Here is a 16142-nt window from a genome sequence, read left to right as displayed (position 1 = left end):
AGTAATTGGACCCAGGCTTCTCTGGGTAGATGGGGGATAAATCCCTCAAGGATCCCGCAAGAACATGAAAACTGGCAATGATGTCATCACATACCCAGAGCTACTCTTGATCTAACCCAAACCAAGAGGCACACCGAGCACGTTTTTCACTCCTCCTCCCTGCCTCCATCCCTCTCTACCTCCCTATTTCATTCTTACCTTCTGTCCTTTCGATATTCTAGCCCCTGACACTACTTTCTCCCCACCTGTGTGATTTGGGTGATCAGCAGGATCAGGAAATGTTCACAAATCAGCTTTTCCGGACCACTTTTGTCCACTGTCAATCAGAGCAACAAATCAGGCATTCCATTTCCTCATGCTTCCATATTGGTATGTTTAGTAGATGCATACAGTGCTACGCACACACACACACACACACACACACACACACACACACACACGAGGTGACTTATTTCCTCTCTGAAGGTCACAGGTCAACATCAAACATAACACATCACACGTGCTCTTAGGGAGCAGGACGACGAAGAGGACGCAACACCTAGCAATAATCAAGATGAAAAAGGGACGGGGTCACCGTGGCATTTACGATTCACAATTCAGTCATCGGATCTAAATTCTGCCGCTGATTGAAAACATATCGTGGTCCTCTCCACGGGTTCCCATGGCCAGACGGACAGTGGGAGGGGGCGCGGGGGCTGCTGCTCTTCGGGTGACCCCGTCAATAGAGACGTGGAGCCCTGCAGTACAGGAGGTAGGACCCTGGGTTATTGCCTCCAGATGTCAGAGGTTCATGAGACAAATGTAAACACAGATCCACAGAGGGAGGCACAGGGCTTTTGCGTTTTGTTCGGATTATCTGTTGTTTTTATATATATATATATATATATATATATATATATATATATATATAGAGAGAGAGAGAGAGAGAGAGAGAGAGAGAGAGAGAGAGAGAGAGAGAGAGAGAGAGAGAACTCAGAGCGAGAGCTTTGGGGCTCTGTTGCTGTCCTGAGTCTGCATGGCTACCATTATTATTCTCGCTTCCTCTCATCCAGAGTCAGCTGCTTAGGGGCCACCAGCTGCTCGGCACGGAGGGGAAAAAGAGCACACACCGCTAAACACATCATCAAATATTCATCTGTGTAATTGGGACGCTCGTTCGCATTTCTTCAACTGCATTGAGTTGCAGCAGCAGAGCACTGCACCGCACGCCTCGGTCTGTCTGCGTCCACACCAGCACGTCCAACAGCTCTGTGTCAAAGGAAATCATCTGAGCAGGAACGCAATTAATCAAAATTGCAAAAAAAAAAAAAAAAAAAAAAAAAAAAAAAAAAAAAACGATTAAAGATTAAGGGTCTTAAGTATCAAGCTCGTAAAATGTCTTACAAAACTCCACTAATGAGCCCACGACTCCAAGCACACAATAGAGAGAGAGAGAGAGGGGGATAGGAAAACACCAGCTTTTCCCGGTACAAACTACTGTGCCGATTTTAACGTCACATTCAATTTTCTGCTCCCTGCTTCTCCCGTATCCCCGTCCAAAAACAACCATTTAAAACATCACTCCTAATTAGATGATTAGTGCTCGGAAGGGCAGGAGATGAGTCATTTGCATAATTCAATCATAAAAGTTAGAGATACATATTTCTATGTTCGTTTGTACAATTATCTTGGCTGTCCTGGGGCTGTGATATTAAAGTGATTAAACAATACTCCTGCACTGAGCCTAGTGTCCTCCATTAAAGCACTGCTAGAGGCAAACCCAAAATTAATTTTAGGAGACAATCAATTTTATTCTACATGACTGTAATAAATATAGCCCGGCTGCAGATGTGTCATTAAGCCCAGGAAGGAGATCTGCCCAAAGTCAAAATGACACCAGTGGGCTCAGTTTTTTTTCTGGTCTCCTACATTAGGTAGAGAAGGTGGATGTCATTTCTCCCCCACCCAGAGACTTGACAGGCCTCCTCCATCTGTCACATTTACCCCCCCCCCCCCCCCCCACCCACCCCCCACCCCTCCATCATACACCACCCACAACATACTACACCACACACACACACATGAAAACACATCGACATACAAACACATGCACATATAAACAGATAGGCACAGACATATCTCTCACATGCGTCTCACATCAAGTCCTCACAAATGCTGACGCTCTCAGCTCTCCACCTCTCCACCCTCAGCAGGCTCAGGCCAATTCAACTGCACATTCACCTTCTAATCATTGTCTGGAAAAACTACAAAGAACATTTTACAATGTAAAAAATATATATCATTATGAAACTCGTGTACTATATAGTAGCAGAAAAAAAGATTATTAGTGACAGCTCATGATTATGACACTTTATTACTTCTGAAGCAACGCTCCAATAACAGTGCACGAGGTCCATGTGTGGAGACCGTAGTAACACTTTTCCATCCTAATTGACCTCATGTGTCTTTGCTTTGCCTCTAATTCATTGGTTACGCATAGGACTAGTTATTAAAGGGCTGTGGCTTGGAACAGGGGCGCGCCAACATTCATGAGATATCGCATGGCCACAGGTTGTTTTAAAAGACCTCGGGAAGCGTTCTCTCAGACACACTACGCGCTCTCTCTCTTCTCTCTCTCTCTCTCTCTCTCTCTCTCTCTCTCTCTCTCTCTCTCTCTCTCTCTCTCACTCACTCACTCACTCACTCACTCACTCACTCACTCGCGGCAAGCTAACCCCAGTCATAAAACTATCTGAGTATTTCAACCACTGCTTTTACAATGGAGTGCCATAAATCTCACATGGGGAAAGGTTGGGATGTTGTAATGTTCACAGAAAAGTTTTTTTGAATGGACATGGGGGGGGGGGTATGACTAAATTATTTTCTCAATTAACCAAATAATAATGATCATATTTCATTAATTATTTGAATTACCTTAAAAAAAAAGAATAACCATTTAAAATGGGTGCCAGAGAGTTTAAGCATGTCTTCACAGACACAACTAATATCTTAAACTGAATAATGGAACTATTACTATAGCTACATTAGTCAAGTATGGGACTACCAGGAAGCCCTGCAGCCAGACCATTACACAGTGAATACTTTCCCCCCCCCCCCCCTATTATCTAGACTAATGTGAGTGTCCTGCGTAACTCTGCAGCAACAGTAGGCCCAGTACAGCCCACGTCTCCTGTGTGTGAAAGTGGAGCCACCGCAGCCTGCACTGGGCAGCTGTCTGGCTGTCGGTCAGTCGGAAATAAAACACTCACACACTCAGAGCCCGCAGTCAGGCATCAAAACACCGACACGCGCACGCACACGCACACGCACACGCACACGCACACACACGCACACACACACAGACACAAACACACACACACACACAAAAACAAAAACATGACCACACAAAGGCACATGCATGCATGATCAGGAGAGAGACATGAACAGGGGGCCATGCTTAAATGCCATCTAAACAGAAAAACAAAAAGCACTCATTCACTATTTCATGAGGCTGGTCTCTCCAGAGCGCAGAGCTTTGACAGCGCTTGGTGGCCACTCTTCACATCAAGCGGGGTTAATTTATTATTTAAAGTAGAAAGGCCAGTGGGAGCAGATATGTAATAAAATCAAGCTAAAAAAGAAGCCGGTGTATAATTTATGGCTGACATTAAGGAGCGGCGGTGGTTCTGGAGTGACAATCTTACTGCTGATTGAGGAGATTAGAGGAGACGGGGGTGTCTTGGGTGGCGTGCTCGACTGGGGGCACCGCTGCCCAGGGCTAGGCTACAGGCAGGGAGCTGTCCATATGGACCAGTGAGACTGGCCAACACACACTGACAACCGCACCTCCACACACACACACACACACACACACACACACACACACACACACACACACACACACACACACACACACACACACACACACACACACACACACACACACACACACACACACAAACCTAGGCAGATGACGAAAATGAAGCTGGAGCACACACAAGTTATTGTACTTCAACATGCAGTTTAGGACAAAAAAAGAATGTATTGATTCATAAGACAGACACCAGCAAAGGAAAAGACAGTGGTTTGGCCAAGGTATGTCAACTCATCCACTATTATTTCAATTAAGAATAGAGCTGACCAAGAAATTCAGACCATCACATTTAACCACACAGATTACCATCATGCAGAAAATCAGATCTGTAAAAAAATTATTAGGAAACCTTAAGTGGTGATAAAATGTGCAGCTGGGATGTGTAATGTTTAAATTGCATTAGTTTGTCTTGTTATGCGATGTAAGATCTGACCTCCGGGCATCCCGGGGAATTAAAGCAATACTTTCTAGATTAATGACTTTCAAATAAGGAAAGAAGAAGCTCATTCCGTTTGGCATTCTAAAAACTGATAAGCTTATCATTAATTATGATTCAAGTGAACTTTTCATTGATTTCTAACCAAAATGTATGATTAGGGGTGATGGGTTGATGCCTCACTGAGCCTCGAGGAGCCTATTTCATCTCGTTTAGAAGAGTAATGTTTAAAAGACCTCTGCTCTCTCCTCGTCAGCTATCTCCTGTCCCTCACAGTCATCTGCATTCGGTTCAAAAAATTGTAAATGGCTAATCCAATACACCTTAAGAGAGAGAAGAAACGCTCGCCCGTAAACAGAGAGTGGAAAAACAGCGCAGATGTTCATCTCTAATGTAATTTCCATTCAATTTCCTAAGTGCATTCCCCAAGTGCAAACTAGTTTAGCGTTATGTTTAGCTTGCAAATTATTTTTAATAAATAATGAACGCAATGAAAACCCGGAGATCAATTGCAGCTGAGATATCATAAAAGGAGCCCTCTAAGTGCTGCCTTTGCTGATTTGAACATTTTTCCCGTTTTCAAATTGCCCGTGTCAGTGCTAAAGGTTCTGTCGAGAAGTTTTGATGACTATCCTGGTATCTCCCGATGAGTCTATCCCCTATTCCCGTTCACAGGCTTCCTGCGTCCACGGGCCGGGTAATACAATGATATGCGCACGTTTTCCTTCCCTACCTTTCCCCTCACTTCGACAAACTAAAAGGAGGCGGGATAGGCCTGTTTGCACACATTAGTTACAACCCATCTGGTGGTGGGACGGTGGATGATGTTTAAATCTGACTATAAAAACAGCGTTCCGATGAGCGCGCAGGCAGGTTAGCTGTAAAGCACCAAGGCCGGGGCGCAAATTCAATTCTCTTGCAACCTATTGCTGAGGCAATTTCATTACCAGTCAGCGGCTGCAATCTTTGTGAAGTGAGCGGTAGGGCTACATAGCCAACACTATAAACTTCCACACTGCTGTGTATTATTGACCAGTTAACTTGTAATCCAAAATGTAAAAAAAAGAATGCAATTGAATAGGCTAATATTTAAATATATGTCTCTGTCTTCCACTATCTCTCTCTCTCTCTCTCTCTCGTGGGTAGATGTGAGTGCGACAGATTGATTTAGCTCAAAAGTCGAACCTAATAATAGATCCAGAGGATTGTATGGGGAGGGGGTGGCTAAAAGGTTAATTACCGAATCTTGCCCAAACTGACCATCTGGAAATACTAACATCTTCCCGCCTCCCCCTCTCCCACCATCATCCCTCTGCCTCTCCCCATCTCTCAGTGATCGCTCTGCAAAATATCATCAATATTCCTCACCAAACATAACCCCGACAGAGATGATCTCCAATTGAAAGTGTGTGTGTGTGTGTGTGGTTGTATGTGTGTGTGTGTGTGTGTGTGTGTGTGTGTGTGTGTGTGTGTGTGTGTGTGTGTGTGTGTGTGTGTGTGTGTGTGTGTGTGTGTGTGTGTGTGTGTGTGTGTGTGTGTGTGTGTGTGTAGCCTAGCTCTGTGTTGAGGACATATTTACACATTGTTTTATCCTCTCCATGCGCTCCATACTATAATATTAAACTAATATCCTGACAACTGGATGTTTCATTGAAAAGTAGGCCTATATCAGGTATGGGTAAGACCGACGTTTTAAAATCATACATTTAACTTTTGAAAGTATGTCAAATAAAGTAGACAAATAGCCTCTTGCAAATACTGATTTTAGTTAACTTGGATGCAGTCAAAGTGAGAGACTGCCTCGGAAAACCTTGAAATGTCTTATAATTCTCTGCACAAAAAAATAGAAGTCAATAGCCTGCCCTATAGGCTTCCTCCTACTGGACAATTGTCGACTTTATCTGTAATCAATACCGCTCCCATCAAAATATGTCAGACTTGGCTTAACTGACAAGTCTCACCCGATTGACACATGACGCGGAAATGCGTCAGAAATTGAAGCATATTTAATTTCACTGTCATGGTCAAGATGCTATATAACGATTTGTTGACATATTGTGAAATAGAAAACAAGCCAAAAAAGTAAATTTAGACTGGATAATTAATTAAGAGAAACTGAAATCATATGGTTGGAAAATAATACTTGTTATAAGGTATTTTTGCTGAATAACTTCAGTGTGTGTTGTGACAGCGGGACACACAATATGAAAACTTTTCTACAAATGTATTAGTCTTTTGCTTTATTATTAATAGTCTATATTATTATTATTCTATCGTTACTTAATTCCAATCATCAGTTGTGCCTTGTCTTACAGCAACCCTGACGCGCATAGGAGGGTCCAGCATCTTATCAAGATAACTTTTTGTCATGTTTATTTTCACATGTGAAAATCCTGTCTTTGTATTGAATTGCCAGCCTCCTCTTTTGTCGTGCATAATCAACATGCCCTATTGTCGCTGTAGCCGGGGGAGCTGTGCTGGAGAGAAAAAAAAGTTGCAATTATGTTCAACTAGACAATGAAGCAACAAAAAAAAACCTTGAGGTTCGGGAACGCTAAAGGTCTTAGGGAAAGAGGGCACTGGTCCCTTTTTTTGTTATTTTCCTCCAATGACATTGTATGCGAACACTAATGCATCTGTCATGATAACAAGCTAAGAATAACATCTAGACATCAAACCAAGCAGGGAATCTATCCGAGGTGATTCATTCAGATCTGTCCCATTGATTTATTAAACACACAAGCAACATCTGCAGCCGCAGCCAGCACCGTGCGCGGGTTGAAGATCAATTGGAGGGGAAAGGGAGAGGAGAGATGTCTCAACAACAAAAACATTTTTTTTAGCATGGTTTGTCCCGCTTTAACTGACACAGAAATATGTATTTATTATTCAGTGACAGTAATAAAATATAAAAACCGTGCGTCACCATGCTGTAAGTCAATAATCATGCATGAATGATTATAAAGCGACCTAATGACAAGTGTAGCCAGCCTCATTAGGTGAAATCCACATATTAAACTTCTCTCATCATCCTTACTTGTATTTCTATTTTCTCACTAAACAGTGGGCCTAATGGAGAGACACAAATGTCCGTTTAATTTACAGTCATTTAGCAACAGAGAAGCGGACACAAATGTTTGGCTGCTTGTGGCAATGATATGTAAAGTACTCATATAAACTCCAAGTTAGTTAGATTTTAGGATTTCAACTGAAGGAGCTGGATTTCAGATACGACAAAAACAACTTTCCTCTACTGCTCTTGAAAGACGCTGGAATTGCACCCGCCCGCCCTTACGGATATCAAGAATAGTGAGACTTTTCTTTGACAAACTATAAGAGTACAACTCTTCTCACTGAAAGTCCCAAATAAATATTCTAAACGGACGATCATGCAGTAGGCTTCATGTTGCCTTGAAGCTTTATAGGGAAAGTATGTTGCAGCACACTGAAGGTGACAAAAGTAGGCTACACCAGTTTGACAACAGAATATTCTTTATGGGACAGTGAAAGGGACATATTCCTAATGTAGGCTAAACACTTTGTCAATTATTCTTATTCTGAACAATCATGTTGAGTTCTACAGAATTAGATGAGGTGCTATGGAATGAAAAGTTATTTTCCTCTTTGCAAAATAATGTGGAAAATACATGATCTTGTTCTTTTGCATAAATGATTAATCAATGAGCTGCTGCTAGGGGGGTTAAACGTGGTTGCTTTTAGGTGGATGGCTGATAGGTGTGTGTGTGGGGGAGGTAGAAGTTATGAACAACTAAACTACTTTGCTCATACTTTTCTGTCTATAAAACGGATAAGGAACAATTGTAGCCTATACTTATACAGATAGATAGGTCCGTGTGTGTGTGTGTGTGTGTGTGTGTGTGTGTGTGTGTGTGTGTGTGTGTGTGTGTGTGTGTGTGTGTGTGTGTGTGTGTGTGTGTCTTTGAGAGAGAGAGTGAAGTGGTCCAGAAGTTGTCAATGACTGAACTAACTTTGCAAAATACTTTGATGCTTAGTAATAATATAGCATCCTAACTATCATTTTTCTAATGAAGGTATTATTTATTTATTTCAGCGCAGGTAACATTCAAATGTTTATGCTCTGCTTTCGGGGTACCGGAGTGAAACGGGTAATTGAGAAATGAAGTGACCGAAACACACGCAACTAACCTGGCATTGGTGCAGTCGTTGTAGAGCGCCTCGAAGTCCTTGCGGGTGATGAGTTTGCAGCGATTCACCCCGGGCTGAATAGCACCAAGCCCCCGCAGAATCCGAACCTGCTCAACGGTGCACACGACGGGGCATATATCCAGCCGCTTCAGCTTGGTGTAGACGGTGTGCAGACCCCCGACCAGATGTTTCAGGAAGAGGTCGAAGACCTGCGGCAGGCAGATGAGTTCTTGACCGTCCACGTTGAACGAGGCTACCTTGACCCCGTGCACCTCAACCATTTTGCACTCGTTATTACCGCTTGTGCCGTTTCCATTTCCTCCTCCACCGCCTCCTCCGCTGCTGATGAAAGAGTTGATCAAGCTGCTTGTCAGTCTCGGGGACTCGGCTGGGCTTGTATACAGCGGATCGGAGCGGAATAAACTGCCAGACCCCGGATTAGATGTTGGGGAAAGCACCGGCGGAGTTGCTGACACGGCCATAGTTTCTTAAGTTTCTTATTTTCCTCACTCTCTGTCTCACCCTTTACGTTTTGTTTCTACTTCTCGCTCAATCTTTTCTCTCGCTGTTTCACATGCACTCTCGCTCCCGTCGGAAAGTCGGCAATGGGCAACTAACTACCTATCTCACAAGTGCAGTGGCTAGAATGAGAACCATCTGATTCACTGTTTCAATTAGCCAGCCCACTGAGAACTCGAGTGGCAGCTCCAACCACCAACGAGGAGCACACCAGCTTACGCGCGAGCATCCTATTGGCCCTTTGAGCATGATTGGCAGGTCTCCTAGTTGGAGGGTCTGGTTTCTGTTGACAGCCACCCCGTTACTCGAGAATAACTTCTTACTGACTTTTGGGGTTCATTCTATACAATTAAGACCTGAATTCAAGTGTTTTACTCTTATTGGTACACACCCTGAAATATGTGAAGTTTGATAGGCAAACGTTATAGTCACGAATGACATTGTTATTATACTATAATAATGTCCTACATGTAGATCTATTGTAAATAATACAATATGATAATTAGGATTAATATTAGGATTAACCTTATAGTCATAGCAATTACGATTATTGTAATACAAGTAAGTGCTATTGTTATTGTAGGCTAGCCCTTCTACAGTAATACCCACGTCAAGGCCAACACCACGAGGCCTGAACCTTAATGGAATGTGGGACGTAGCATGTTTGGGATTGCCTACTGGTTGAACACAAGAGACATATATTTACACGTGGCTCTGGCTGAAGACCTATTCTGGTTACTCCCAGTTACTGCAGAGTTAGTTAGTAGTTCCATTGGCGTTATTATCATTGACATTGATGGGCACACAATTCCCATGGACGCTTGCTTCCTCGATCAAGGATAAGAGGACATACGTGTGTATGTGCGCCTGCTGATCTGTTCAACAAAAAGCATCAGGGGGAGAAAAACAAAACAATGTGTGGATAATACTTGATTTGCAAAAAAAAGTTTAAAAAGGTAACAAATATGTGGTACAAATCTCCAGATACATAAACTCACATGCAGAGAAATGAACAAGTTGATACATTTACATGTTTATGTTCATGTTTTTAATCAATGTGATACAATCGAGGACATCTTTGGTAATTTATTTGCTTTCAAACACCTTGCCCACGTATCAATAAACTGTTATTGACCAGCTGTCTGACAGCCCTTTCACCTGTGCGGTGTTAACTTTATCACCAGTAGTGCATTATCACAGTCCCCAAATCCAGAACAAATTCAAGAATGTGTACAGTATTATATATAGAGCCCTTATTGCATGGAACTCCCTTCCATCTCATATCGCTCAAATAAACATCAAACCTGGTTTCGAAAAACAGATAAAGCAACACCTCATGGCACAACGCCTCTCCCCTATTTGATCTAGATAGTCTGTGTCTATGCATTGATATTTAGGCTGTGTGCCTTTTAAAAAATGTATGCAGTTCTGTCCTTGAGCTGTTCTTTTATAATGATGTTGTGTATTATGTCATTCTGTATTATGTTTCATGTTTTGTGCGGACCCCAGGAAGAGGAGCTGCTGCTCTTGCAACAGCTAATGGGGATCCTAATAAAAATACCAAAATACTAAATACCAAAAATACCAAAAATATGCTCTCACTTTAAACCATGCATGTGCCTTTGCCTATTGAGTCCCAGTTTGGTTTCGGTGGATTCATTCGGATACAGTAACACAGGCGCCTCTCCTGAGGCCAGATGCCCTCACTGCAGTCCTGCCAGGGCCAAATTAACTACACAGATTATCCACACAACTGCCACAATGTAACCACGGGGTACATTGTATAAGGTAAAAACATATTTGTTTACAGTGAGTGGTATGACCCTGGTCAAAACTATTGTTCAGATTGTTGTTAAAAAAAAACAGTAATTGAATAGAGCCAGACTGACCAACCAGCACATTAGATTTTTTTGTTTTGTTTTTTTAACCCAAAACAGGCTCCATGTGGTTTAAAACATATTTTCTTGCTAAAAGAATAGGGGTCCTTTAAATCTCTTCTACCAAAAGCCAAAAGAGTCAAAGTTAACTTGATATTTTTGCGGACAGTCAGAGCCAACATTTGGCTACCTACTAGGTATCTGACTCTAAGAGCGGTTGTCTTATGCCACACATTGTATTTCACTACACCACGCCTCAATAGTCATCACCAGGGACCATACAGACTTGTTGGTTTCATGTTAGGCTACTGAATATTTTTTTTTTTTTAGTTTGACCTCACTAATACGGAACACATTACAAATAACTAAGGCACTGGCACACCTGGACCTATTCTCAGGCAGATGGCAGTATTTCAAATGAAAATCTTCATGTTGGTTAAAAAAAGAGTCTGAGAAATTAATACAGGAATAATACTTAACCTTTGGGCTCCTCCATTCTAGTAGGGAAGATTAATATTGTAATGAGTGCTTAAATGCCATGCAATTTTTTTTTGCAAGTACCTGGTTAAATTAAAAAGCTAGGTAGCAATCTGGAAATTAGAAACATATTTTACCTGGGTTTCAATTGCACCTTGCTCCTTCATCTTCTATTTAATCTTAATGATTGCCTGATTAGCATAGCCAGCCAGCTAGCAAAGCTACCAGCTCCAGCCTCAAACCACTCCCCGAGCAGCGGCTTAATGTCTCCCCCTCTATGCAAAGTGACAACTCATTCCTCATAGAGTAAATGTATATAATGACGCCCTCCCACCCTCTCAGCACACAGTGATGGACTGCTGCATTGGAACATTGTACAGAGTAATCTCCTCTTTTAAGGGCGGGCTCTCAAACTGGTTCAAGAGCACTTATTTCCCAGTTTTTCAGATTTTGAGTTGTTCTAACACTTAACAGCTTGGTGATATCAATTGTGAGAAAATCTCTTCTCGTATCAATTGTCGTTCTGCAAACACATTTAATCCTAAACATTTGACAATTTTTGGAATTTGTATGATACAAAATATATAGTTTAGCATTTTTTGTGACGGCGACAAAAAAGAGGGTTGACATTAGGATATCAATAACAATTTGTTTGGATATTTTGTGCTTAAAAAGTGGCACCATCTTAATCCCATAACCTTCATGTTGCTCTGAAATTATTGATCAAAATAATTTGTCACTGACATTCTTTCTCAGAATCATTTTGCATTCAGAGATATGTTGCTATGCATTCTTTGACGTGACAAAAATGACAAGAATTAATATTGCTAACTGTACTGTAACTACACTTAGAATACACTGTAATGAATTTTGGACGAATCATAAATCCATATAAAATTCCTTCAGTGGATGACAATTGTACTTGGTTGCTGTAGGAAGAATACATCCATTCCTGTATGCTTGCCATTATAGTCTATGCACCATGCAGACTGCAGACAAAGCGGTTGTGTGAAAGACAGGAGACGGAGAAAAGGAGAGAGAGCGAGAGAGAGAGAGAGAGAGAGAGAGAGAGAGAGAGAGAGAGAGAGAGAGAGAGAGAGAGAGAGAGAGAGAGAGAGAGAGAGAGAGAGAGAGAGAGAGAATGACTGCCTCATCTCAATTTTGCATCCTTCCTTAGAATTATTGTAATGTGAAATATTGCAGTGGGGCCAGATACAGAACACCATCTCCCTTCAGAATAATGAAATGTTTTTATTAATGCAAGCATCACACAAATCAATAACAACAATATATTACTGGTGATTGTAATTGAATGTTTTCCTAATTTTACTGTCACTTGTGATAGATACTCATGCCCATTACAGCGTTTCAAATTCATTACACTTTCTTGTCTCTTGCTGGATTGAATGTTACAGGAGTCAAGTAATCCATTTGGGCTGTGACATGTGCCAAAAAGCTGATGGACTCTTAATTTAAATAAAATATCGCTCCTTAATTCTACTTAAAAGGACAAGCTTGTTACTTGAGTGTGGGTGCCATGCTTAATTTTTTCAAGAAGGCCCACATTGATGATATAATGACACTTCCGCTATACTTGCTGCCAAATGAAGGGTGACTGATCCCTGAAGTAAGACCGCCAATCTATTCTCTGCCTCGGGATGTGGTTTGGTCTATAAAGCTGAATCACTGAGCCTGAATACTTGTCACAACCATTTTGGCATCTTGAAAGTCATCTTGCTATATTTGTAATCACATTGTAATTACATTTATTTATATTATTCTATCTGTTCATTTGATGTATTAATTGTAAGTTGTTCCCCACATATTTTCCCCAAGTTGAAAAGAAAGAAGAACAAAAAGTTCAGCTTTATTAGAGCTGATAGAATTCAAGCCAAATATTTGAATAAGCCCTTCGAATACTGGTTGCATTTTCAGGATTTACATATAACCACAGCCCTTAATCATATGATTCCACTTGGTTGTCTGTCCAGTTCTGAGAGAACTTGGATTCCAAGTCTCTTTCATTGACTATACCACTATTCACAGCACCCTCAACACCTGTCAAGTTGCACTGCTCTGGTTAACTTCATGGTTCTCCATATCATATCCCTTCAAGTAGAAGGAACAGGAGGACGAATGGCCTAAGAAACCTTCATACCCCCCCCCCCTCCAAATAATCCACTGCTAGAATGAAACAGAGCCAATCAGACACCTTTTAAAATGCATGAGCCATGATAAAGAGTTAGCTACATCTCTAACGGTTCTCTGAAGCAACAATCAAAGGAAGCGGAACACATAGAAGTGAACAGGGAAAGGTGTGGGCACTTGGAAGATAAAGAGTTCTTGATTTTCTCAGAAAGCAAGGCAGTGCTTGCTGCATTGATGGTCTTTTGTAAGACAGCCAGGAAAACCGCCTCTGAACATACCCCTAAATGGCACAGGATGAAACTGTTCCAACCATTTCAAACCACACAGGTTTTTTCTTTTAATTTTACTTGGATTAAAAAAAGAAGCATATCCCGTGAGAGTAAGCAAGTGACACCAAGACACCCCTGCATCACAAAACTTGAGACAAACACTCCTGTTAAAAGCTTCAACACTGCGGTTCACATTTAATAGGGAAAAGAGGGGGGGAGAAAATGCTTGTTTTCAGCCATCTGTCAGGGCTGTTTTAAGTTATATGAGATTTTTGAAAAGGAGACCGGTGATGATCAATTGATGATTGCTCTAAACCAATAAACACCTGTCTGCATAGCTTGGCCCAGCAAACAACAGGGATAGCTGCAAACACTACCTAATGAGCAAGTCTCAATATTCTCGAGGACCCCTCTCTGCTTGGTGACATAGTAGGTTACTGCCCAAAACCTTATACGGGATGAGAACAAAAGTTACTGAAGTTTCTACAGCACAATGCCTGGTTAGCACAAACAAATAGCTGCTGCCCATAATGTTGAACAGTACTTGAGACAAGTATGTTGTCTGGGTCTGGAATGCATGATGCATCTCATGCTTTTGTGACAAAACAAGTGTCCTATCAATGTAATTAAAAACGTCACTCATTTAAAACCATGACTCACTTGAATGAAATAATGAACATGGAGATGACCTCTACTTGTGTAGAATTAAACAATGTTTTTAGAAGTACCCTCAAGTCTGGTTCTTTTTTAACTGCAGGGCTTTTAGAAAGCACTTAAAACCACAAAAGGCAACCGATGATAATGAATCCAAATGGTCAAACTACTCACTGGGCACGCACTGGTTGAATCAATGTTTGTTCCATGTAATTTCAATTAAATTACATTGAATTAACGTGGAATAGACGTTGAATTGACGCCTGTGCCGTGGGTAATGTGTACTACTGTCTACAGCTCCTGGCTAACTGTATGACAGGTGCAGCTTAAATCATCAGGTTAGTTTGACCTCTTGTTCTTTCAATGTATTGAACCAGGAATTAGACACAGTGTACATTCATTTAAACGGCATTTAAAGGGAAATTACAACCCTCATAATAACTCTTTTAAATGCATGTTCGTTTTCGAAACAACACTCAATCCATCATTACATTTACAACCATCACATCACTCAACAAGCAATCAGCCCAACCCACTGAAGTTTACAGCATACATTAACAGGATCGCAGGCTAAGCAGCAGTCAAGCACCGGACATTTGTGAAGCTTACCTCATTCTGGCTGAGATGGAGAAAGGAAAGAGAGATAATGATGAAAATCTTTACAAATATATACTTTACCTGAGTTCAGTTGAGTATTTGTCCGTTGGCTGAAACAGTTCCTATACGCAGAATCGGGTCATTGCCATGTTCTGCCATTGACAGTAGTGATGCCAGCTCTTGGAAAATGTGGCTAGTGGGGTATACCATCTACAGTTGTCGACCAGGAGAAGTATGCCTGGTTGAGCCTAGGTTACTATTTACTGAGTTCGTCATTATATTTGGTTGGCCGTCCTGTGAATGGCTTGTGTCCGGAGTGTATGTGTTGTTGTATTGTTGTAAGTATGTGAAGAGAGGGAAAGATTGATGTGTATGGGTTAATTGAGGTTGGACGGGGTTGGGGAGGTTTGAAAGGGATTTTTGGAATGGGGGAGTGTTTGATGGAAGTTAGTATGGCTTTTTAAAAATTTAACTTAGTAGTAAATAATACGGGAGATGGATTTAGATGTTTGTGTTAGTTTTCTTTTTATCCTAATGTAATGTGAACCGTGATTGAACACATACTCCAGCACAGTAGGTGGCGGCATGCACCTTTAACGTTTCTTTGCATGAAGAAGAAGAAGAAGAAGAAGAAGAAGAAGAAGAAGAAGGAAAAGGAGAAGAAGAAGAAGGAGAAGAAGGTTATGCTGCAACCACCAGTGCACAAAGATGATCATATGCATCATCATATTCTGACTATTTCAGAATGTTGCCTTTTTATTCTCATCCCTGTTGCAAATCCCTCAGAAGCCTGTCTCAGTTTGATCATTTTGTTTAGGGATAACTCTCGTTGGGCAAATCGTATATATATATATATATACCTGAACAAAACAAGCATTGTTCAGGTTTGCTTGTTAAAAACAGGATAGCACTAAAAAAGATACACAAACAGGTTCTTATAACTCCGACAATAAAACAGACTGGCGACTAAAGTGTGACCATGCTTTCACAGACCATGCTTTCACAGGCTTTCCTGGTTGATTTACAACTGAACAAAAGCAGTAACAAATCATTTCAGGATGAAAGAAAAAAGAGAAAACAGCTATCCACTGCATTTAAAAATAAACAGTGAATAGAATTACAACTTCATTCAAAAGACAATCACC

General features: G+C 41.3%; 1 protein-coding gene across 8 annotated transcripts in view; it reads right to left on the bottom strand.

Moving 5' to 3' along the window:
- Nucleotides 1-9098, bottom strand: part of dacha (dachshund a) — a 130440-nt gene extending 121342 nt beyond the window's left edge. For all 8 annotated transcript variants that reach the window (XM_064980889.1, XM_064980888.1, XM_064980895.1 and 5 more), the window contains exon 1: nucleotides 8457-9098. In XM_064980889.1, the coding sequence (XP_064836961.1) occupies nucleotides 8457-8938 (482 nt within the window). In that variant the 5' untranslated portion in view covers nucleotides 8939-9098. The remainder of the gene's footprint in view (nucleotides 1-8456) is intronic.
- Between the last annotated feature and the right edge of the window lie 7044 nt (nucleotides 9099-16142).

Source organism: Oncorhynchus masou, chromosome 12, assembly GCF_036934945.1.
Source record: "Oncorhynchus masou masou isolate Uvic2021 chromosome 12, UVic_Omas_1.1, whole genome shotgun sequence".
Lineage (NCBI taxonomy): Eukaryota > Metazoa > Chordata > Actinopteri > Salmoniformes > Salmonidae > Oncorhynchus > Oncorhynchus masou.
Note: the sequence above shows the minus strand (reverse complement) of the source record. Positions and strands in the feature narration are given on the sequence as shown.